Source organism: Pelodiscus sinensis, chromosome 10 (assembly GCF_052426305.1).
Source record: "Pelodiscus sinensis isolate ZL-2025 chromosome 10, ASM5242630v1, whole genome shotgun sequence".
NCBI classification, from domain to species: domain Eukaryota; kingdom Metazoa; phylum Chordata; order Testudines; family Trionychidae; genus Pelodiscus; species Pelodiscus sinensis.
Genome location: NC_143061.1, coordinates 5,682,592 through 5,707,817, shown reverse-complemented (window position 1 = coordinate 5,707,817; position 25,226 = coordinate 5,682,592). Strand labels below are relative to the sequence as shown.

The following is a 25,226-nucleotide window of genomic DNA, read 5'->3' as shown; positions in this document are numbered from 1 at the left end:
CCAAAGGAAGAAAGGAAGTCAAAACGATTTGAAAGAAAGTCTAATGTGGGGGCTGAAAAAAGGTTTAAATGCCACTTAGGTTCACCTCTGAAACTGACCACCTTCTATACCAAAAGCAGGAAGGAGATTGGATCTAAATGCTGACATGACCGTCTAGAATTATGAGCAAGCCAGCAGGCTGTAATTTTAAGGTTGTATATCCAACAGTGGATAACTACATAGTCATATACTGCCAGGACATTTACAGCACATACCACCATTAAGGTGACTGCTGCAAAGCTGCCTTCTTTCCTCCCTAAACATAGACTCATAGACTTTAAAGTCAGAAGGGGCCATTATGATCATCTAGTCTGACCCCCTGCACAACGCAGGCCACAGAATCTCACCCACCCACTCCTGGAATAATCGTCTCGCCTATATCTCAGATATTGAAGCCCTCAAATGGTTTAAAGACCCCAAGATGTAGAGAATCTTTCAGCAAGTGATCCGTGCCCCATGCTACAGAGGAAGGTGAAAAACCTCCAGGGCCAGAGACAACACAGAGACAACTTAGAGAGAGAGGTTTTCACTTACTCTGCCTGCTCCTTGTAGATGATCCCGAAGAACTAGGCCGGCTTGTTTGCTGGGGCCCAGACTGAGAGAACTGTGGTGCGATGGTTGGGATCTTTCCCCTTCTGTGGCTAGGACTCTGTGCTTCAGGAGTGCGGGGGACCCTAGGTTTGCTGGTGAAGGCAGAGCAAAACTCACTGCAGGGAGAGGCAGAAAGCATTAGAACGTTCAGGTTTTTACATCACGGGACAGAACAGGCGCAGAACACCGGGGTGGTGGTGGGGGGGTCTAACAGCAGTTTACATGCCTAGTCAACCAAATCCCATTGCACACCCTCACAAACACAGTGTTAGAAATACTGTCCAAGTCAAGGGAGGGCACAGATGGAAATGAACATGGCACCTGAAGAAGCACACGCCTTACTAAGAAGCCACATTCCCTTCTGTGGCTCGTACATCTTCCACCGTACATTATCCAGATCAGAAACACAGAACCAATTCATCTGAGGTGCTACGACAGCGCTGCAGAGCTGAATCAACGGCTTTCACGTCATTTTACAATTGCACTGTTATTTTTCTTGTGCATCTCATCTAGATGCCGGCCCTGAAAGATGCAGAGATTTCTCAACTCCTGTTTAAGTTAATGACACGTGTAGGCACGCCGCACCTCACAGGTCTCCCCCACTCATGTGGGTCATGGTACGCTCAGAGCTAAATTCCCTTGGCGCTCTCTCAGCTGTGTAATCCACACATTTCTTGATTGTATTACGAGCCTCTTTAATATCTGCCCTCATTGAACTACCCTCTGCCCTAAGTTCAGTTCCATTTAAAGTTTAGCTAGAGGGTAGGCAAGGATAAAGTCTCCGGGGCAGTATTCTTGTGAAGGGCATGGCAGTTATTAGCACGTAGTGGTGAACAATCTGGAGGCACCTGGCCAGTGACCCAAGAGCTGATTGACGGAGTATTCTTGTTCCGGAGCTATATTAACTTATTACTGAGCCTCACCAGAAAAGGCCGAACAACATCAGCAAGAAAAAGACCAAGACAATCACCTTTAGGAGGAAACAAAACGGGAGCCTGAAAACCGCCAACCGGCAATAGGTAATTAAAGTGATAGCTGGGGAGCCTCTTTTGGGCCATCAAAAGAAGCCATTGTGAGGGGCAGGAAGAGCGATTAGGAGGATTTGAAGACGTCTAATCTTCCACTCTGGCTGGAATGCTGCTGAGTCGCCAGGGAGCAGCTAGTCCCTCGCTGCTGTTGCACCTTGAGCAGAGATGCCTTAGCAAACATTTCATTTCGTTTGTACATTACATTCATTGTCCAGGATTTTGCTTTTGGGAGCACTAGCCACAAGTGCCACCGCCTTGCTAATCAGTTAACAGTCTGCTCTGAACAATCTTGGTAGCTAAGATTTCTCTCCGATAGGCCTTCCCTTGCCTCTTCTTTATTGTCCTTCGTTATCATTTCAAAAGATCACACAGTGTAGGGAAAAAACTTTTACAAAAAGAGGACTCTGATTGGCCAAAACAAAATTCCAAGCCTCCCTTACAAAAGATCACAGGGGCTTAGAACCAACAGAAGCAATTTGAATGTTTCTGTCCACAAAACAGTTTCATTGGCATCTCCTGTTTGCAACTTTTATCTCTTGGTTTCAACTCCTTTCCTTTTTGATATTCCAGTGATGTGTTTGTTACATTTCTCAGATGTGGATAATCATCAGGATGCTAATGACAACCCAAAACAAGCCCTAAACCAGCTGTGCACCCTTTGAACAGAAAGCAAGCTCTCTTATTCCTCAGTCCGCAGGCTCTCTAACAAGTCTAGATTTTAAATTCGGCATGTTAAAAAGCCCTTGAACAGCCATTAAAGATCTCCCTGGAGATTAGATAGAGGAACCTGAATAGCTATACTGTAAAAAGCACACTTAAGAAACAATGCAAAACAGCGCAATCAAAATTCATGTCTTTGCAAAGGAACAAGCAGGAGAGGCCAGGCAATAAATATGCAAAGAGCATAGCCCCATACAAAACCTCTCATGCTGAAAGCTAAATCTATGGAGCCAGGCCTACCCATGGGGTAGAGAGGCAGCAAAAGGGTAGTTGCACCAGGGCCTGGGGCTCCCGCCTGCTGTCAAGCCCTTTAAATTGCTGCTGGAACGCTGCCATTATGCTACACTCCGGGTGGCATGGAGGGCTCTTCGGCCCTGCCCCTTCTGCCCAATGCTCCGCCTCTTACGGGAATACCTTCCCCCACTTTACCCAGGGGCCCGCAGAGGCTGTTGGTGCCCTTACATGGAGCATATATGGCAAGTGTTTATAGTAGATCCGCAGGTGTTCACATGTGCACTGGACCTCAGCCTTGCGTCAAATATCAAATACCCCAAACCCAATGAAAAGAGAATTAGCTAAAGATCTCCTATTGTCTAGCATAGCAACTGGCTGTTGTGTGTATAATAATTAGAGTTTAATTACAGAGGTGATGACGACTAATAAGTCATGGGAAAATAATTAGCAGTGCCTCCTCTTTTGTTCTATAAATGCCAAGGTGTTACCTGGCCATTTCACCTTGAATAGTCTCTTACAATGTGCGTTAACTACTTACGCTGAACAATTTGTTCCACCTTGTTTTTAGTTGTGATACCCGAACATCTTTTTCCAGAGCTGAAAGAGTACTCTGTGTCTGTCCCTTTCCCAAACAGAAACTCGTCCAATAAAGATATTACCTCACCCACCTTGTCTTCCATCAAAGGAATTATTTATGACAACATACTGCCATACAGAGTACACATCACCTTAGCATGTCATCAGAACTTAACCCTGCATCTAGATCAGGCTGGGCAATATTTTTTGATGGGGTGCCCCCTCCAAGATTTTGGAAAGTGGCCGCACTCTTCCATGGTATTAATGGAGGAGGTGCGGGGTCTAGGATGGAGGTTGGGTGCAGAAGGGAGGTCGGGGTGGAGGCTGGGGTAAAGGATTGGGGTGCAGGAGGGAGACTGGAGTGTGGGAGGGAGTTTGGGCGAAGGAGGTGGTTGTGACCTCGGGCAGGGGACTGGAGTGCAGGGGTTTGGGATGTGACCTAGGAGAGGAGGGGATTGTGATCTGGAGCAGGAGATTGGGGTGCCAAATCTGAGAGGGGGTATGGGTGCATGTGGAGTAGTGGGGCAGGACTGTTGGGCAGAGGGTTGGTGAAGGGAGGGGCTAAGGTGCCAGAGGCAGGTTCTTGCCAAGAGACTTACCAGCCTGCCTGCCTGCAGGGCTCAAGACTTGCAGAGCTTAGAATGTTTCTGCCTGCTCGGCCATGTGCTTGAGTGAGTGAGCGAGCAAGAGGGCTGTGCTTTGTGGCTGCCTGTTATTCAAACAGGCACCTCTCATTGGCCAGTGTGTCTAGAAACTGGCCAATGGGATTGTGCTGGGGGTGGGAGTAGCATCTGGATCTTCCCCCCTCCCCTCCAGACTCAAAGAGAAAGTGTCCCGCAGCTGCATTTCTGAGCAGCGTGCAGGGCTGCGGTGCAAGCAAGGGAGCCTGCCTGGGGTTCCCCACTGCCACCGTGGGCTGGATCCAGTGGCTTGGCAGGCCAGATGTGGCCCACAGGCCCTATTTTGCCCAGGTCTGATCTAGAAGAAACAAATCCATTTGCTTTCCCAGTAGCAAGCAGCCTGAAGCCAGAGAAACAACTGGAGAAGAAAATATGCATAATAAATTCAAGGATCAATCAAGAGATGTGGTAGTGTTTGACTGCGTGCAGATTAAGCAGGGCCTTGTTTTCTCCAAAGTTGAATTTCTAGGTAATTTCACTAGACAATTAAAAATGTGACATTAGGGAGGTATCCAAACGTCCTCTCTTTTCTGCAGGTGCTGAAAGAAGGACATAAGATACTAAAATAACAGATTGAAAAGTGGTATTGAAGCAAATGTTCAAAGTTAAGACACGTGTAAGTTTACAATAATAGGGATAGTGAATTCGGGGGTCAAAGGGAAACAAGAACGCATAACCCACGTTAAAAGCAATAGGCATAACCCGCCTCGTCCTGGATGTAGGTGGGGTAGTTTATAAATCTCAGTCAATAAGTGTCCTTGGGGGCACCATGCATAAAGCTAATGCACAGAGGTCTTAGTCTCTAGCTAATGGGTGGATCGCGCCCCGCAATAATTACACTTGCTCTTCTCCAAATATAAATACATCTTCAGCCAGTCAAAAGCCAGCTGATTTAGAAGTGTTCAGTTTACTATTGAATTATTAGGACTAAAATAGTTTTTGATTGGCTAAAACCACAACAGACCTGTTAGTCAAATGGCCGCAGTCTATACTGAGCCAATCGGAAGCCGCATATTAATAAATGTACAATGGGCAACTGTCAGGTCGTCATCCATGAGCTAAAACGAAATCTGTGGCAATGGAAATAAAGCCATTGCGAGATGAATTGTCAGAGCCATTGAACCTCACTTGTTTCTCAGTTTGGTTTAATACCGGTGTAAATTCATTAACCTCAGTGGGGTTATTCCAGATCTCCATTACTCTGAGCAAGAGAGGGATTAGGCCCAGGGTCCCTGGCATGGAAATAGAACAATTCTCAGTACATATTTTTCCATACATGTGTTGGCATGTATGTAGCAGGGACATTCACTCTTCTGTTCATTGTTAGAACCAGTGTACTGAAGTATTTAGCCAGTTGAGGAAACGAGATATTGGAACAAAAGGCATGCCTGGCTTCTGCAGAAGCACCGGATTGATTTAGCTCCTCTGATGCAGAAAATCCAGCGCATTGTTTGCTTTTCAAATGGCTACATTCCAAGAGCCATCACTTCAGGCTGCTCTTGTACATACAAATCACTACCAACGGGGGGGAGGGGAGGAAGAAAAATCTCATCATGGGTGAGATTTCACTTTTAGTGTAAAACAAGAGAACAGCTGTGCGTGCAGGCAGGGTGCTGAGAAGGGGGAAGGATGCTGTCAGTTCGCACCTTGCTGCACTCCAGCGTGAGAGAGAGACAGCCGGCTTTGTGTGATGCAAAGGAGGAACCGTGGATCCTTGCACTTCCTTCTGATGAATCATTTAAGTTTGTAATGGTTCCTCCGTTACCACGGAGACGGGCAATTCAGAAATACAAATAATACCGCGGCTGCGGAGCAACAGAATCTGACCGTTACACGTCCCTGCAGCGCTAAACTGTTGGCAGCAGAAAATTCTCAGATCTCTTCAATGGGGCTTGAGAAATTAAGGAAATAACTGGGAGCTCATGCAACAGAGAAACAGAAAGCTCCAGCCATGGAGCCCAATTCTCAGAAGGTCGACTGCAACTCAAGTCCATGGTCCAGGACATCTAAAAGTTGGCCCCAGATGGGAAGAAGTTATACCAAGCCTAACGGATCCACACCGTTATCCGTTCAGCATCTATCCTCGGACACGCTATAGCCTCTTGCTCCGAGTCAGTGCTTTAAATCTGTCCCGCGTCCGACATCAGCAAAAGTTGTTACCACCCCGTGGTCATTTGAGGGACTGTATGGAAAAAGATGGTGGGTTTCAAGGTCCAGTTCCTAGTAGGTAAGGACCCCCAAAGCTAATCAATTGCCGTGCATGACAAAGCCTTGCAGCGAGGGCAAGCAGTAATGATCCCTTCGGGTTAGGCATGGGCACTCTGATGAGAGAACTTGCACTGAGGCTGTCTGGAGTCAATGGAAACTCAAAGGCTCCAGGCAGCAGGGCTGTCAGCTCAGCATCTTTCAACCATTTCTACACCCCACCTTAGTGTTTAAATCCTCTTCTTTTTGCAATTTAATCCCTGTCGTGTTCCCAAGGGCTCTGGCTCTCGATTTTTATAATAAATGATTTTTTTTTCTGCACAGTAAGTCATCCAAGGATGGGACCAGGATATATTTGCAGCGACAGTATTGAGGGTTATGGGCAAATGAAATCTGTTTGCTTTAGATTTCTTTTGTTCTGGCTCAGATTTTTAAAACTAAATTGCTGCCACCGGCAGAGCGAAGAGTATTTTGTTTGGCAGGTGTCAGCACAGCTGTGTCACTCCACACTACATCATACGGCAACTGGCTTCCCAACAATATGGAATTAGCTGGTAACCACCCGGACTCCTTCCCTGTTTCCTGATACTTGGCAACCCTTTATAATCATACCTGTATGATAGCCCATTAACTCTGTCCTGGGCGAACTCAGTGGATTGGGCTGACGGGTCTTCAGTAACTGCTGGGGTGTGCTGATCCATTCTGAGACCTGCGGAGAACAACCTCCGATGAGCTGCTGTTTGAAAAGAGGTCATGTTTCAAGCCAGAGGTGTCACTTTCCAAATTGCAAGTAAACACACTTAAGCCATTTGAGTCCCCCTTACACATTCTGTATTAGGCCAGTGGGAATTCACAGGCTACAAGGAGCAGGCACTTAAAGACCCCACTGTCAGCACCGTGTTAGTTATGACATTTGCTCATGACATTGGACTGCCCTCCCTGGGTGCAGCACTAGAATGAATAAACCAGGATTGTGCACGAAGTCAGTTTTCTGAGAAAGGTGGATGGCATTAGACACGCAAATTCAACGGAAGTGAAAAGAGGCTGGTGGCTAAATTCCCTCACTTAGGGCATGTCTTCGATCCAGTGGTGATCTATTTAATGCGTCAAGCACTGATGGAGAAGAAGCGGAGTGGATGGGAGCGTGTCAGCTGCGAAGATCCTGCGCTAAGCAGACTTAAGGACGTAGGCATTAGCTGCGTTAGTCATGTTGCTGAAGTTGCGTAACTTAGGTTGACAGCCTGTGGTAGTACAGACAGGCTGTAGAACACACACGCCTGGAGCATCTTCTGTTGGTGCTCACTTAAGCGATTGCTCTCGTGCTGAAACCAGGACACAGAGTGGGACATGGTCAGACCAGCTGGAAAGAGCTTTCTAGTACGTCTCACGTTCTGTGCAATGATCAGACTTGAAGTCACAAGGTCTCCACTTTAAGGCTGCCAACAGCTGTCAGAAGGTCATCCCCACCCTGTTCTGATCATATTGCTAAATGGGAGGGGTGTGGTTCGAGTTAGATCCTTACTAGGCAGGAGGGGGATTCCCAGGTAGCTGAAGATCCAGGTATGGAAGGGTTTGAGAGGCGGTTAAGAAAGTGGGCAAAATGTCCTGGTGCAAGGGCAGGCCCTTACTTGTGACTCTGATTGCTGATGCTGGATCACACTGATCCAACTTTTGAATGGTTTGTCCCATCCAGACGTTCACTATTGGTCAGTCCCTGACCATTTCATAACTCCACTGCATTAAACCCAGGGACACCGCAGCCCTGGGCTGATCACAATGAATGTATAAAAAAAAAACCAATCAGGTTTCTAGTACAAGGGCAAAACTTAACTAGCTGTACACTCTACTGCAAAACAATAGTATTGGATCACAATAGAGCTCCTAGAGGAAGCAAAATTATCATCCCATACGTATGGAAATATATGTTACTGGGAAGGGACAAAAGTGTTCTGTAGGCTAAGATTTGTAGGTTTGTTGTTTCATGTGATTATTCTACATATTGGTTTTGGCTCAGCCTTTTCACGGTAAGATTTTCCCATAGGATCACACTGTTGCAAACAGATGGGAACGCACCACGGACCTAATCCAACTTCCACTGAATTCCATGAGTGTCCATGAATTCCATGAGTGTCTTGTCACCAACTCCAATGGGAACTGGATTAAGCACCAAGTTCCCTTTTTTTTCTACCCTCTTCCATCTCCTCTTCCCTTCTGAATTCCAAAGATCAGGGGAGAAATAGATGAGCAATATCTGAAGCAAACCATTGGGAACCCTACCACAAAGTTCCATGACTATTAAAAAAGAGCCACGATTCTGCTACACAAAAAAGAATTACTTTACCTGTAAAAATATTATATTTATAACAGGTGCATGGCTATGTACATAACACAGTCCCATTCAGTGACCTCCTCTGTACAAGAAGAAATCACGTAGTTCCCTTGATAAGCTATACATTAAACACATTCATAGGTACACAATCTGGCTAGAAGCTAGTAATAGATTTTGATTTACATGAAACATAGTACCAAGGCTATAATGACCTGTGATGATTTCCAAGGATGGGGGAATTCATTCATTATCCTAATCAAGATAAAACAATAGCATTTACATTCATCTCACCTACATTTCCTCTTGTTTGACAAGCCCTTACTAACAAACTGCTGTCTAGTGTCACTGGCAAGGAACAGCTGCTGCACAGTCACCCCAGACGTAGCCATATTTCAGGGATGAGATAATATCTAAACACACCGTTTATAAGGCATGTTGGGCTCCTTGAGACTGAACTATGCCTTAGAACTAGAAGGGATTATTCCTCAAAATGAGTATCCAATGGAGGGTTTCATCCTACCGGACATTTTGAATCAGCAAACAGCAGCACTTTTGATGTCTGATTTGCTTAATTTCCTTTACAAAGTTTGAATATTGAAGAGGTTGTTTTTTCCTCAATGCAGGAAAACTGCCAAGCCAGCAGGTTTCCTATTAACTTATAACATCTGATGTTCTGAGCGGCTGTTCCTGGCCAGCTGATCTCTGCAGAATGTTTTTGTTCTGTGCCTACGTACTATTATGAAATCTGAGGCTTGAAGACCATGCCTCTCCTTATGACGGAATACATGGAACCCTCAAATGCATGCCTTAAAGCTGGAACTTCATCTGTTCCTTTTGTACCCCTTGGGTTAAGCCTATTATATCAGCTCTGTGCATTATGCAAGTAAATTCTTCTCTGTGAAACCGCAGCTACTCTTCTCAAAATCCCTTTCATTTCCTTTCGAAAATTTAAAAAAAAAAAAAAAAAAAAAGCTATTTCTTCTCTGATTCAAAGCACATTTTTAGCAAAGCAAAGACATCTTAGTCTCTGATTTTTTAATAATGCTGCACTGGCCAGCACCTTCTGCTGTTAGTCCCTAATTTACACGGTCAAGCTTACCCCCAGAAATTGGCTGGCACCTCACTATGCAGATCTGTAAGCCACACACCCCCTCCCCTTCTGAAAGGCAGGCCCAGAGGAGTTTGAGTTAGCGTCCGTTCCAAGTTGCAAGGAAAGAATCTCTAGCAGCACCTTCCATGCTGTTTTCTCCATAGGGCCTGGAAATGCTGCCCAGCTCAGAGCAGCTCTGGTAACTTGCTAAGAGCCTAAAAACCATGGGCAGTGGGTGAAGGTAAGTCTGGGGAAGGCAACCGGGAGCCCTGCTCCAGCTCCGCCCCTTCTGCCCAGGCTCCGCCTCAGCACCATGGGGAGGGCCTGCGGCCCCAGCCTCCCAGCCCCAGAGCACGGGGAGGGCGGGCGCTCGGAGGCAGCAACACTCCACCCTCAGTACGTCTACAATAGGCGTTCTAAGGGTGGAGTGTAGGCGGGGCCAGGCCTGGTGGTTTGAGAAGGCAACGCCTTTCCCTGCGTATGATACCCACCACCACTGCTAAAGACCACAACTCATTTAAATAAAACAGAACAGATGTGCAGGTGTAGCCACAAGGGAGAAGGTCTGGGGGATATGCTGTCCTCTCCCCCCCCCCCCCCACAAAAAAAAGTTTTACTGTCCTGTTTATGTCTCTGCAGCTTATGTGGTTCCCCTCCTCAAGCACAATTTGCCATATGAGAGTAGTTGTGCAAATGACCACCGCTTCCTTCGATGGGAAGACAAAGATGACAGGTCCCAGCAACAATGCCTTTAGGACCAAGTGAAGGGATTATTTGGTCCGGGCAGTCACACTGCTTGCTGTGTGGGTTACAGTTCCATTTGAATCCAATGGAACATTGCGTGCTGGGACCATTAGCCTGTGGAACACAGTCTTGTGCTGCTCAAGATTCAACACTACATACTACATTTCTGGACACTTCGCTCTTTGGACGGCCGTTCTGCTTGGATCAGGGTGGAACGTTTCATGCTGGGGGCTCATGGTTCACCCTGGCATACTAAAGAGCATGTCAGAGGCACACTGTATAGAACTCCACAGCACACCCACAAGGCATCCCGTTCTCCAAATGTCCGACCCGGTTAAAGAACAATTAACAGCAGCATTCTCAGAATATCCTTACATGCAGAGGAAATACCAAAGTTGGAAATGCTGGATCTGCTACCGCTACGAGTAGGTGGACGACAGTTCTGCATAGCCTGGAGTTTGCAGTCCCTGCCATGGGAAGAAATGGCATCATTTTCTGGCCTGGAGGAGAAAGGAGAATGCAGGGTGATAAATACCTACAACCTAAAAAAGCTGCTTATACCATATAATTTCCTGGAAAGGCACCCAAAAAATAGAAAGGTGTATTTTATGTGGCAAGCCACTGCCAGGGGCACAATTTACCAGAATTTTGACTGTACTACTGACATCAGATGATGTTAGATGCATTGAAAATTAACGCTTTCCTAGAGTAATAAATAGCTTGGGAAAGAACCCACGTCTTGTGACAGTCTGGCATGAAAAATACCAGTGGCCCCCTCAGTGCCAATGAGTCAATCAGATTGCCCACATCAAGCTTGTTCAGGAGTGTAAAATGTGTTTCTGAGTATGACAGGGGATTCACACCATGCAAAATGGAAACATAACACAGTATTGTAGCTGAACAGCTGTAAAACTAGATCTCTTAACTTCTTGGGTGGGACTGGTTGTTAGGAGGAGGGAAGAGCTGCTGAAAGAGAGGAGAGAGAATAAGACTGCTTGGTAACTAGATGACAAGACAGGAAACAGTAAGGGCAGATTGGGTGGACAGAGTAGGTGGTTGGGAGGAAAGCTACCCACAGATGAGAGTTTTATTGACTATTCATGGCAACATCAGGCTAAGATGTGTCTAGTTCGAAAAGGGACTTTCCAAGAAGGTGGTTAATAATTGGACCGCTAAATCCGTTTCTAAGGCAACAGACAGAGGAATATTAAACAATTTGTCCCCTCAGAGTATTCTCATGAAGTAGAAGATCTTTAAAAAGAGCTCTCCAATATTTCCTGGCTAGTGCATCCCCTTACAGCATAGACTAAGGGCTTGTCTACATGCGGATAATCAGGAAAATTAATCCAACTGAACTAAACCTTCCAATTCAAGAGGATTGGTTAAACTGTATTATATCCCTATAAAGTCACTGTCTTTCAGAATTAAAGTGGTCTTAATTTGGTGTAGTTTAGTTCACTTGCAAATGCCTCTTTTATATTGAATGGGAGTATCCATGTAAGCGGTTAAGTAATCCACTTTTAAGTCACACCTTTAATTAACTGGAAGTAATTTTTCTGAGTGCTCCCCTATAGTCAAGTGTAAACTGAATGAAGGCCAGGCTAATTTTTAATAAGAATATCCACATAGGATTTAATGCCATTAATCCACTTTAAATGTATACTTTTAATTAATTTGGATTAATTTTCCTGAGTTTCCTCATGTAGAAAACTTAAAATAATAGAATCATAGAATACTAGGACTGGAAAGAGGTTATCGAGTCCAGTCCCCTGCCCTCAAGGCAGGACCAAATACTGTCTAGACTATCCCTGAGAGACATTTATCTAACCTACTCTTAAATATCTCCACAGATGGAGATTCCACAACCTCCCTGGGCAATTTATTCCAGTGTTTGACTACCATGACAGTTAGGAACTTTTTTCTAACGTCCAACCTAAACCTCCCTTGCTGGTTTAAGCCCATTGCTTCTTGTTCTATCCTCAGAGGCCAAGATGAACAAGTTTTCTCCTTCCTCCTTATGACACCCTTTTAGATACCTAAAAACTGCTATCACGTCCCCCCTCAATCTTCTCTTTTCTAAACTAAACAAACCCAGTTCCTTCAGCCTTCCCTCGCAGGTCATGTTCTCTAGACCTTTAATCACTCTTGTTGCTCTTCTCTGGACCCTCTTCAATTTCTCCACATCTTTCTTGAAATGCGGTGCCCAGAACTGGACACAATACTCCAATCGAGGCCTAACCAGCGCAGAGTAGAGCGGAAGAATGACTTCCCGTGTCTTGCTCACAACACACCTGTTAATGCAGCCCAGAATCATGTTTGCTTTCTTTGCAACAGCATCACACTGCTGACTCATATTCAGCTTGTGGTCCACTATGACCCCTAACTTGTCATACTCCACAGCAGTTTAATACAACACAGTCACAGTTGACTGAAGTGATTTATAATCAAATAAATACAGCTTAAGACTTTCTCTTCATATCTGGATTACTAAATTCTGATCAGTTTTATTGCTTTGCTCACAGAAAAATGGCATCCTATTCATGCTTATCCTCTAGTAATCAATTTCATTTGCTAAAAAGTTAGTGGGGTATAAACTCCATTAGATCTTGTTCTTTTGTCGTGAAAATCCACACGTATGGTTATTGCTGGTTTACTCAAGTTTTCCTGCACACAGATGTTAGCTAGAGAGGGTTTCATTGTAAAATGCAAATGTCTCATGCATGCTACTATTGCCTGCTCTCTATTTTAATCTTGGTTGGCACTTAACTGTGTTCACATGGGCTTTACCATCGGAGTGAAATAGTGAAAATTAAATGTTGCACGGTTTTTAAATAAGCAAAACTAAACACAATATTTGCAGTTTTGTACTATAGGGCAAAGAAACCATCTGCAGAGGCCGTTATTCCCTCGGCTATGGTTGCTTGCACCCAGAGGGTTTCTCAGCAGCAGGTCATTGAGGGGCATTGTGGAGACAGGAGCAGGCTAGGAGGCACTGCCCATTAGGACATTCAAACTGTGCCACAATCAACTGGTGGCATGGAATCAATATCAGGCCTAGGAAGCCTTGATGAACCCTCTTTAGAAAGAGATCAGTTCTGGAGTACTGCATGGGAGGGAGGGAGTGATGGACATGAGTTATTTAACCTCATCTAGGAAACAGCTGTGGTCTAGAGATGAGCGCATGTGGAATGGAGTCAGAGGACCTCAGGGCTGTTCCCGGCTCTGCTACTGACTTGCTGCATGACATGCTTCATCTTCCCCATCTAGAGGATGGAATAATAAGACTGTGTCACTTTGGTGGCCTTTGAGAACTACAGGTGAAAAGCAGGATGTAAGCAAGGCATTCCCATTACTGTATAATCCACAGGAATTGCAGGGGAAAGGGAACCCTTGAATGCATTTGAGGGTGTTAGCCAGCAGTAACATGGCTTTGATCTGATGTTCAGAAACATATTCAACAGATGACATCATGTGGGTCTATAGCCCTTCTGGGGGAAGTGAAAGAAAAACAAGATCTGTGTGTTACTAATAGCAGCCCACATAATGACTAGGTCACTCCTCTCCTGCCATATGTAGAAGGTTTGCTAAGATGTGGGATTTTATGGATATGGAAAAAAAGACCATTCTGAAGATTCTTTTACCATATACTTTAAAATCTGTACCCCCTGCTTATGCTGTAAGGAGAAACTAGATTCAGTAATTGCAATGCACCCAGTTTCTTTAGAAGTGTACCAAGAATAGTATACGGGCACAAATAGGAGCTTGCAGGCCAAATTCTTCCTCAGAGTAGCCACATATATTTCCAATATCAGATCTTGGGTCTACTTGTTTGATAAATCATGCTCAGGTTTTACATTCTGAAATGGCGAAAACGTTATGCACTCAACTAGAAACTGATTTTGTCAAGGTTCTCCTAATTGTCTTTGTAGATATGCAATACATGTACAATAAATGTTGTCCTCTACCATTTTCTCATACTTTGTGCTTTGATATTTTATCTTTGTAACTGTTTTGATCGAATAAATATTTTGAGACAGTGAATATAAAAGAAACTGCACAAAAGTCATATTATAGGCAAGCAGCACATAGAGGTTACAAAACAAAATTTGCATTAAAGGAGGCGTTCGCTCATATCAAAGTGATTTTGACCTTTGGGTTTAGTGCACATTCTCTGTATGCAGAAACTCAGTATAAAATATGTTAATCTACTGATATCACTTCCCCAAACTTTGTGACTGTAAAGACAGCTTTATAAGAAATTATCACAACTTGCCTGAAAATGCTATTTTTACAAAGAGCACCCAGGGTGACTGTAGGTGAAATATTTTCTCTGTAATTACTTTTTGTTTAATCAATTCTACTGTTTGCCCATTCAGAGTCAGTTTCCCTCATTCGTGTGGATCTTCCATACGCAACGGGAAAGAAAAGCATTTTAAGAAATAGAAAAGTGAAAATAAAACAAAAACAAAAATGACTGGAGGACTTGAAAGCAGATTTAGACTTGAAACAATGTAACTCGTATTTTAAAATGCCCAGTTTTCAACTTCACATTTTCCTTCCTAATTTAAAAAAAAACATGAACTAAGTAAAAAAATATGTAACTATGTTGTTGATCTGATGGTGTTTGAGGTAACTGATTCCATCTGAATACAAATGATTGGTATTCTCTCAGTTTAAAAAGTGCACACAGAAATCTGCAAGACAGACTACTCTTCCAGTCTGTATCGTAGCTATTTGAATTTGGTACAATCCAAGATTGCATGCACCTGAAAGAAGAAAAACTGGTTAAACTTGTTCCTTGGCGTGAGATAGGATGATGTCAAATCCTTTACCTCCTCCATAGGGGAGATGTAAGAGCCTGGAAGTCTCTTACTTTCAACTGCAAAACAATGGCCTATCAGTTCACTGATTTCAGCTACACAGAGCTGCAACCAGAAGTCACAGATCTCCCTTCCACCTGATCCCTTTTACTCATTATTTTAAGTAACTGGTGCATCTATCACACGTGTAACGTTTGTCTTAATTCCTTCTTTCACGTGGGAGTAGCAATAGTCTCTGGGTGAGATGACATTTTCTGGCGTACAAAGTGGAAGGGCCACTGGTATGTCAACTGCTGCATGGAAATCATCCACAGAACTACTATAGCCAGGTGGAGAATATGGACACGGTGGATTTACTGCTCTGTACATTTTCACTCCGTTATCCCAAGGACATGACTTTGGTCAATGGACTCTGCTCTGACTGCAGTTTTTTCCCCCTTTCTTTTTCAAACATCCATTATCTTACGCGAGGAGCTTTAAAGAATGACAATGGCAATGTACTTTCCAATATGGAGGCTTTATTTTTTGTATGTTCAAGTTACATTATTTTGGAGCAAAATTCAAAGTTAAGAAAAAATAATCCAATGTTCTGCCTTGTTTGCCCAGACTTACGTTGGGTATGCAGCTCTGTGATAGCCTGGGGTGACTGGTCTCTGGAGAGGCTCGTCTACACTCAGGTGAACACCAGGAAACAGCTTCTTCTTCACTTTTGGCGTGTGGGTCATTATCTAATACACAGGAGGAGAGAGGAGGGAAGAGAGAGGGGAAAATAGGCCACTGTGGTCATTCGGGCAGAGCTAGGAAGACAATCTGAGCGTTGACCCGGGTTTGTTCCTTATGTCACTGAACAGAGCTGCCATAGCTTGCTTCGTGTCTGGGCTACGGCTCGTTCTGCTCAGTAAGGATGGACGTTTCCCTTTCCCAAGCTTATCTTATTTCTGCTGGAGAGACCCTTGTCAACAGGTAGCAAGGAATTGGGGCTGAACAGGCACACAAAGAGCTGAGTCTCAACAGCCTCCTATGTAGCAGGCGGCTGCTACAATGAAACCTCTGGGTGTTAAACGTGGACTGAAATGTTGAAATCAAATGCCTAGTCAAACACATTCATTATTTCAGAATCCCAGGGAGCGGTTCTTACCCCCAAATACTCTGTGGTCAGCAGCTTCTCTCCTGACAGTTCTCCCAGCTGAGGCTGGATCACCTCATCTTTGTCCAGATCAGCCTCCATTGTATCATGGTCCTCCTGTTACAATAATGAGCCTCGGTTATTTGAACCCAGATCCTTGGGAAGCTTTCAGTCCCAGCTGAAGCATTTAATTTTCACTCCGGCCGCCTCTTGTGTAATATACATTTAAAACACAAATGATTCTTGCTCCTAGGGCTATTAGAGTGTATGTCCATTATTATACATGTGTGTGCATGTACATATACCAGGGCAATCTGCAGCCCGCGGACCCATCTGACCCCCTCTCCCACATGTCTCTCGTTCACTGGGGCACTGGAGCCCCCACTTCTTACTCTCCCTCCTAGCACTTTTGGAGTTCCACAGATCTGCTGATTTGCACTCCATCCCCCCTCCTCTCCCTCCCTTAGCAAGAGTGGAGGGAAAAAATCATAGTCCCAATCAGCAGCTCTCCTTAAAATCTCAAATCCCTAAGTATTCTACGCAGGCTCTCCAGACGCAGTAATTAAGGAACCCGGTGTTAATTTTCATTACTTTCTAATAAGAATAGTTCCCCTCCAACCTCCAAAGAACACAACAGATCAGCACCACAATAGAAAGAAAGGTGTTTTGATTTTTAAAAAGAAATTGTATGTAAAAGTCCATTATCCGTTCTAGAATAGGTTACTTGCTTTGTATGGTAACTAGAAGATTTGCCCAGGACTGCTCAGATCCTTAACAATTAATTTTTGTGTTTTGGGAAATAAAAGGAAAAGATCCAGGCTTCATTTAAATCATTGCTCTGGAGTAGGGCTGGGGCTTCAGTATGAAAGACTAACACTAGCCCTCTCTCACCGCAGCAACTTGAAGCCAGGTGAGAAGTATGTCTCCATGGCTGCTGCAGTTCCAGCAGGTACAACCAGGAAAGGGGTGTATGTCCCCCCGGCTGGGGCAGGTCCAGGTTAATCTGCCTCCTGTGCTCCACAGTCAGAATTAAGAATGCAGCAAACTGTGCATTTTCCCCTTGCTCCCTGACAAAGGAGAATAGCCAGCATCATCCCAGTATGAACCGAGGTAGGGGACTTCAGCCCCCTCCACTCTCCCTAAAGGGCACCTGAGGGGTGGGTGGCTTGAGTCTGTGGCAGTCCGAGGGGGGGACACGCCCCCAGCCAGTCCCTTTCACCTGCCTGGTGCTCCTGTCTCTTTTCTGTATGGTTTTTATAAGAAGCAATCCGAGTCCAGGCATAATAATCCATTATTCTGGCACGAGCAAACCCTGACTTTAAGTTAGGATAAGAGGAAGCTGAATAGCAAATTTGGTAATCCTACCTCTTACCATTTAGGAGTTCTTGAACAAATGGACTGACAGACGGACGTATGGACACACGGACGGACATACAGAGGCACACACACTCTCTTAAATATATAGTAGATTTAAAGGAAAAACCTTTGAATGAATTATTGTTTCATGTAGGGAATTAAGAGAGCACCTATTAAGTTAATCATCTGGGATGACTTCCAATTTGCAATCACTAAATAGGGGTTTAATCTTTACTCATTTTCCTTTCCTATTTATACTTCCCCAAAATGAATGCAAAAAAGACCAACACGTCAAGAAGACACCCACTTGTTATTGTAAGGTGCTGGATTGAAGCCCAAAGGTGAACTCAGAAACCCGGAAGACTAATCTCTGTTGTACTTACAATTTGAGAGGAAATGCAAAAATAGACTCTTTTGCCTACTATTTTTATTTATTTATAATTTACTTTCCTTTTCTCAATAGGCACATGATTTACTGGCAAATGAATAACCCACTTTATTACACTGGAGGTCTGCACAACTGAAAGTTTTTCTAACTATTGAACTGTCCACATTTACAGTGTATCATTGTATAAAGCAGAACACCGTGATGGAATCCATACGTATGAACACAAACAATGATGCACTAGGGATGTTACATTTAGTTTAAGAAACTAATTGACTAGTCGATGGATTTTCTATTGACTAGTCAATAAGCAGGGGAACCGCAGTTGGGTTAGCTCCCAGCCCGGGAGCTAACCCCGCTGCAGCTCTGCTTTTTAAATGTCTGAAAAGCCTGTCTACATTTAAAAGGCTAAAGCGCAAGAGGAAGGACCGAGCGTGAGCCGTGACAGCTGATTCCTGGCTCGCACCCGCCTTTTAAATGTATTAAGAGCCAGGGGAGCCTGCACGAGATGGGAATCAGGTGTTCTGTTGGTTTCTAATACATTTAAAAGGCTGGTGCTAGCTGGGAATCAGCTTTCCCGGCTCATGCTGGGTCTTTCCTGCTGTGCTTTAGCCGATAGGTTCTTAATACATTTAAAAAGCAGAAGCGCAGCATCTGGGACTGGGCATGAGCCGGCAATCAGCTGATTCCTGGCTCACGCCTGGTCCCCACTACCCTCTTACCCCCGCAGAGATGGCTTTTAAGCTGGCCCCACCCAGCACTGGCTCCTGTTCTCCCTCACTGCTGCCTCTCATAGAGGCAGCAAGGGGAGAGGGGGGAGAGCAACCAGTCGCTTACATCCCTATGATGCACTGTAATTATAACTGGCTTTATTGCAATTAATTTTTTTTAAATCCATCTCTTCTTCCTCTCCTCCAAGGAGTGTAATTCCTAAGAGCTGGATAAAACTCATCAGTCATTTTTCTCAACAAACTGGATACATTATTTTTCATCCTGCTTTCTAAAAATGGGGTTGCATAGCACTGCTGCTATAGAATGACATCTGTATTATAAGAATTACATTTCAGTGGAATGTGAGAGAATTCTGTGCATGTAAATCAAGATTTTCAAAACATTTTAGGGGATTTAGACATTTTCCAAGACAGGGTGCGAGAGGTACTTAGACCAACTTCAGTTGTAAAGAGAGGCAAGCTTTCAAGCTCAAAAGCTTGCCTCTCTCACTGGCAGAAATTGCTTCTGTCTTTTGATGTTGCTTCTTGCTGAGAGGAATTTTCACACTGAAGTCAACTGATTTTATTGCCAAGTGCCGAGTGATAGGTGGCTCAGAAGGTATCCTGTAAATGTCTGTTGTCCCATTATCTAATAAATTTCACATTTACAAATTAATTTAGAATTAGAGCTAGTATCTCATGTATTTAGTCTTACAGACTGCTTTTAAAGACTGTCCAAACTCAATTAAAACCATATTTAAAGATTATTTAAAGTAAAGCTAATATTTAAAAATAAATACTTTAGCACTGTATCTGCTACTACAAGATATAGCAAAAACACTGAATATGCTTTGCTGAAATAGGTGATTTAATCTGTTCTTAAAATAAGCAGGGGGGCATATAAATCTGTCTCTTAAGCAATAAATCCTGCAGCCTTTATTTCTGGGGAGAGTCCTATAGGGGCTTTAATAGGGGTCCAGGGCACACTCCAGGAGTAGGTACTAACGATATATTCAAGGCATACATTTTTTAAATGATTATGTATTTGTTCCTGAATAAGGCAGGAAGTCACATGATATGGCATGCAGTTGAATTGGTAAATTCACAGTTTGAGTGTGTTGTGAGATCACCTAATCCAGTGGTTCGCAACCTTTTCAAGCATACGGACCCCTTTTCAATTTATTAAAATTTCACAGACCCACCCCCCAGGGGAGAAAAAAAATAAAAGGAAAAGAAAGGGGGGATGGGGGGAAGAAAAGTAAGGATTGGGCCCATTGCAATGGGCCCAATCATTATTTTTAAACTTTCAACAGAGCCCCAGCAGTACACTTGCAGACCACTAGGTGTCCGTGGACCACAGTTTTGGGCCCTAATAAATTATCTGGTAAATCTGAACTTGCTAAAGAATGTTGCTGTTTTCAGAAAATGTTCTGTCAAAACATGTAAATAAAATTAACCAAAAAATTGTATTGCAAGAAATCTTGTGTGTAAAGACACTTCAAGATTTGTATTCTTTTCTTTAATATTTTTTTCTAGGAGAAATACATTTGGATTCCTAAATTGTGCACATGATTTATGGAAACCAATAGTCTTGGCTCTCCTTTGGACACCTGCTGTTGAGTCTGACAAGACATAGTTCTAGCACCCAGATGGTGACTGACTTTCAGCCCCTGTTTCCATGGCATGGAAAATGGCAGATGGAATTGTTGAAAAAAAGGGATGAACATTTTGAGATCAGCCAGCACGTGCCTTTTTTTACCTGGGCTTTGTGTCTGATGAGCCACTGTCTATTTCCAACAGTCGGGCTCAGCTTCCGGCTCTAAGCGCCATAAGGCTGCCAACGGCCGGGCCCAGCTCCTGGCTGTCTGGGTCTAAGTGCCGTGTGGCCGGGTCTAAGTCTCTGATGTCCTGCCCTCCTTTGTCGGGACCCCTGAAGATTCCCAGTGCCAAGACACTGTCGGTGCCAGGGGGACATGCCAACCTAAAGCCCTGGGACAAACCGCCGGTGGTCTTGAGGAGCCAAAACCGACTTCATCAGCGGTGCCTAAATCTAGTATCTCTGTCCTGAAAGGTCCTAGGATGGAAGGATCTACAAATGCAGCGCTTCTTGCTGATGTGGCCCTCACCCAAGCAGCGGAGGCAGTTTTCGTGAGGGTTACTAACAGGCACAGGCCTGCGACACTTGGCAAGTGTTTAAACCTGAGACCCCGGAGCATACCCCATCTCCCGGGCTAGCCCAGTGGGGGGGGGGGGCTAACTATTTACAAAGACTATGAACTCTCAATGATTTAAACCTGGGAACTCCCTATATAGCGCAGCATATGCTTGCCACTGCAGGAGGTGCTAGGACCCGGTTCCTTATGGATACTGCTGAGGAAAAATCTTCCAGCACCGGTACGTGTGGCGAGCGCACACCCCTGCATTGAATGGACATAAGCATCACTCGAAGAAAGCTGCAATACTTAGAAAGCTACTTTTTAGCACAGTGGTTTGAACTTAAGTGGTCACTACTACTAGATCTGCTAAAAGCCAAGAGAAAGTCAGATTAATTTAAAGCTAAATACAGAAATAGCAAATATAGAAAGTTGATGGTAACTGGGGGATCTCATTGTACAGACATATTGCTATAATGGAAGGCAAGAGGGATGTGATCAGGAAAATGGGCAGTGATCAAAAAAAGCCACCTCCCCACAATGCTGTTTTTTTTTTTAATATTCACTAAGCTTTAAATGTTTGCAACAAGATGGGCACTAACATACTATAAAACAGGCCGTCTGTGTTAGCGGCCAACACAGATACCCTGCAATGCCTAGATTTTGTGACAGTTTGTAAAGTTGCTTCAACTGGCACTATGGATTTGAGTGTGTAGTAAAAGACTTTTGATGCGTAACACTTTCCCAGACTCTCCTTTGTGTTGGTTTGCCTGGCAGCTCTGTAAGATCAGATATAATCATGAAACTCCATCTAAACCTGGAGAACAATTACATTCTGCATTCCACAGATACAAAGGTCTGAGAGACCGGGAATGGACAAATCATGGGTTATTTACAAGAACAATAACTTGCATGAAACTAGCATATAATTTTGTTGCCATTTATTTTGGTATAAATCTGCTCTACCAATTTTGTAATCAAGGGACTAGAATAGGCCTCCAGTTGATAACAGAATTACAGTTATTCAGTGGTAATGATATAGCTAAGGGCAGGAGCAGGTTAGATACGGCCCACGGGCCGCCCCACCAGGATCTTCAGGCACAGAGCAGTCCCACACCACTTTCAGTAGCTGGCTACTCCTTGTGGCTCTCTGCTCTGGGTGCCAGGGAGAGGGGAAGGCTTCGTATGCACTGCCCCCACCCCCCCAGGAAAATCTCTCTGCTCCTACTGGCCTGACCACAAGGAGCAGACAGCCATTTTGAGCCACCTGGGATTGCAGCAGGAAGGAAGCCTGCCTCAGGGTCCTGCAGGGCTGCTGAGCAGAAGGTACCTAGTTAAGTGCCTCCTGGCCAAAGCTTGCCTCTAGCACTCCATTCCCCTCTCTCTCCCCAACTCCTTCCCCGCAGCCATCACCCAAACTTGCTGCACACCCCTCCACAGGTCACAACTCGCTTCCAGATCCTGCAACCCCTTCTATAATCCCTCTCCCCGGCCAGAGTCCTCTTCTGAACCCATATCCCCTCCCAGATCCTGCACCCCAAGCTCCTGCCACAGACCACAACCCCCTCCTTGACCCAAACTCTCTCAAAGATCCCACATTCTCTCCTGCACCCCAGTCCCCTGCTCCAAGCTCCCTTCTGCACCTAACCTTCGCCCCAGACCCTGCATCCCCTTAACAGAAAAAGTACAGCCCTTGACCACCTACTAAAATGTTGAAGTGACCTCCTCCATCAATAATTATTGCCCACCCTAGCTAGGGGCCTATCACTATTTCTATAAACCCCTGGAAATAAAGACTTAGCATTTACACTTAAGCATTGACCTTAAAGTGGACACAAGTTTTTAAAAAGGGGTCTTGGGAGGTTTTTCTTTTATATAAAGGAAGATTTTATGTACCACAAAAATTCAGACATTTAACTGTTTCAACATTCCATGGCTACAAAGATGGAACAGGACATGGAGAATTAACTCCCCTTTTACTCCTGCATATGACCCCTGAAGAACAGAGTGCTCAACATTGATGAAATTCGGACCACACCTTTCTTGAAGTGGTTTCTGCATCACTCTCCATCTCAATGGACCAAAGCCATGTCAAAGTACCTCTCAGAAACAAAAAAGCCAGAGACCAATGGAAGATTTCAACATCCTGTGCTCTCACAGTGGATGTAAGGCAATCACTGTTACAGACCTTCACTGCTAGCAATATCTGCACCCCTCATAAGGTCTTTTGAAAGCAAACGACGTGGATTGCAATGAGAGGTCATAAAGATGAGCTCCTGGAATACCCAGGATGTGCCACATCTATTGCTATAAGGGTCTCCTGTCCTGTCAGAGGGGATGGTGGCAGGAGCTGGGAGCTGGGAGGAACTCCCTGAAGCTGCCAGGAACCACAGTGAGTGCCCCGCGGTTCCCAGCCCCCACGGGAATGCATCTGCCACAAATGGCGAGAATTTCCTGTACTTCAAGATAACTGGAAATGCAGCAGTTACAATAACTTCATTCCAGAATCACTCGGTTCTTTGCACCACCTAGGGCCGAAACAACTGAGAGTATTAATGAACATTTTTGCAAATGAAGGTTCAAATGTAGGGAAGGTCAAAGGTGGAATCAGTTTGCTGGATTCAATCTACTATCAAGGGACATGTTCTCATCATGATCCAACATATAGTCTTTGGCTACCAGAAATCGCAACTGCTTCCGAATTATCCAACCACGGAAGATAATGCTATGCCAAGGTCAGATGCTGTGAGGTGCTGAGATCAATAGCAACTGAGGGTGCCTAATCCTTCACCCGACTGGGACCTTTGCAATGGTCCTCTAACTTCACAATGAATCAAATAGGGGCCAGGGCCGTCTTTTCCTTCTGTTTCTATACAGTGCCTGTGACATTCTGTATTTGGGGGAGTGTCCATATAAAGCATGCTATGTGAGGCATTGAGAAATGATCGGCTGGAACCCACTGTTCCATCTAAGTACACGTATCATTAACGCATATGAAGTTACTAGACGATCTACCTGGTGTTGCTCAAGTCCTTAACTCAATTGTTTTGTTCATTGAAATCATTGCTCTGGGGTGGGGCTGGGAAGGAGGGTTCAGGATGCAGGCTGCCTCGGGGTGGGGCCAGATCAGAAGCACTTCCCTATGGCAGCTCTAGCGGGCACAGCCAGAAGAGGGGTGCACGTTCTCTGGCTGGGGAAGGTCCAGGTTCATCTGTGTGCTCCCCAGCCAGACTGAGGAATGGAGCAAACTGTTCACTTTCCCCTCCACCCGACAAAAGGGGAACAGCTGGCAATGTTCCCTTCCAAAAGGAGAATGGAAGCTGAAGACCCTCCCTAAAGGGTGGCTGGAGAATGAGAGACTCAGGGCTGGGACAGACCCAAGCAGGGAGCCCATTTCACCTGCCAGTTGATTGTCTCTTTTCTGTACAGTTTTGTGTCCCTACATGCATCGTGGACACAACCAAACCCTCACTTGGCCTTACACAGCCCTTTTAAGTTAGGCTAAGAGGAAGCTGCATACCCAACTTGGTGTCCTAGCTCTTACCATTTAGGAGGGACAGACTCACTTCCTTGCTCACAGACAAACTCTCTCAAATATATTGGAGAGGAGAACGAGTTGTATGGTTGCCACTAAAATACACTGTGAGCTGGGAAATTGACCAGACATTAGATCGCCATGGACAAGAACAAGGGCAGGTATCAACCAACCATTAATAGCCATTGTTCTGCAAGGGGGCTACTTGCACAAGGCCATAACTGGGAATTGTTCAGTCTTGCCTTATGACTCAACAGTGCCCACCAAACACGCCTGGACTTATGGCCTCCAAGCACAGGGGACAGAGGGTATGAAACAGAGAAAAGGAGTTTCCTTGCTGGCCTTTCTCCCTCCCTCACCTATGCTGCAAGCCACAAGGACATTCAGAAGATTGAAGACTCCAATGGAGGAGACTGGCCCAAATTTCAAGGGTGAAATCTGTGTCCTATGAATTGCATTATCCAGTGGGGTGGATACGACAGCCCCTTGCCCCTACACACAGCAACAGCACATACTCTGCCCCTGCACACATCACCACCACACACACGGCCCCTGCACACAGCACCACCTCCACACCCTCTGCCCCTGCCCACAATGCCACACCCAGTCCTCCCCACACCCTGTTGTGCCACCAGAACCTACTCACACATCCTGTCCCTGTGCACAACACTACCACACGTATCCTGCCTATAAATTAATACATTTGCTCCGCTCTCCTTCAGCAGCAGAAGACAGTATATTCCTGAGGTACAGTGCTGGGAACTGGGGGGAGGGGATCTGGCTGATGCCCCTTTCTGTGCGATTCATGAGTGGCTCTGGAAACATTCATGCAATCTATTTGTGCTGAGGGATTTTCTGCTTGTCATTAGCAAAACATTATGAGAGACAGCCCAGGCTGGACAGCA

At 44.9% G+C, this 25,226-nt stretch overlaps 1 protein-coding gene across 8 annotated transcripts in view; it reads right to left on the bottom strand.

Annotated features, from left to right (window-relative positions):
* ARMC9 (armadillo repeat containing 9) overlaps positions 1-25,226 on the bottom strand; it is a 98,681-nt gene that overhangs the window by 4,523 nt on the left and 68,932 nt on the right. For 4 of the 8 annotated variants that reach the window (XM_089780716.1, XM_075938164.2, XM_089780717.1 and 1 more), the window contains 4 exons: positions 16,195-16,299; positions 15,669-15,784; positions 10,612-10,736; positions 574-746 (listed from right to left, as the gene is read on the bottom strand). In XM_089780716.1, the coding sequence (XP_089636842.1) occupies positions 574-746; positions 10,612-10,736; positions 15,669-15,784; positions 16,195-16,299 (519 nt within the window). Of the gene's footprint in view, positions 1-573; positions 747-6,685; positions 6,783-10,609; positions 10,737-13,380; positions 13,500-15,668; positions 15,785-16,194; positions 16,300-25,226 lie in introns of those variants that run through there. The other 4 variants (XM_075938167.2, XM_075938170.2, XM_075938169.2 and 1 more) reach the window with 3 other exon arrangements.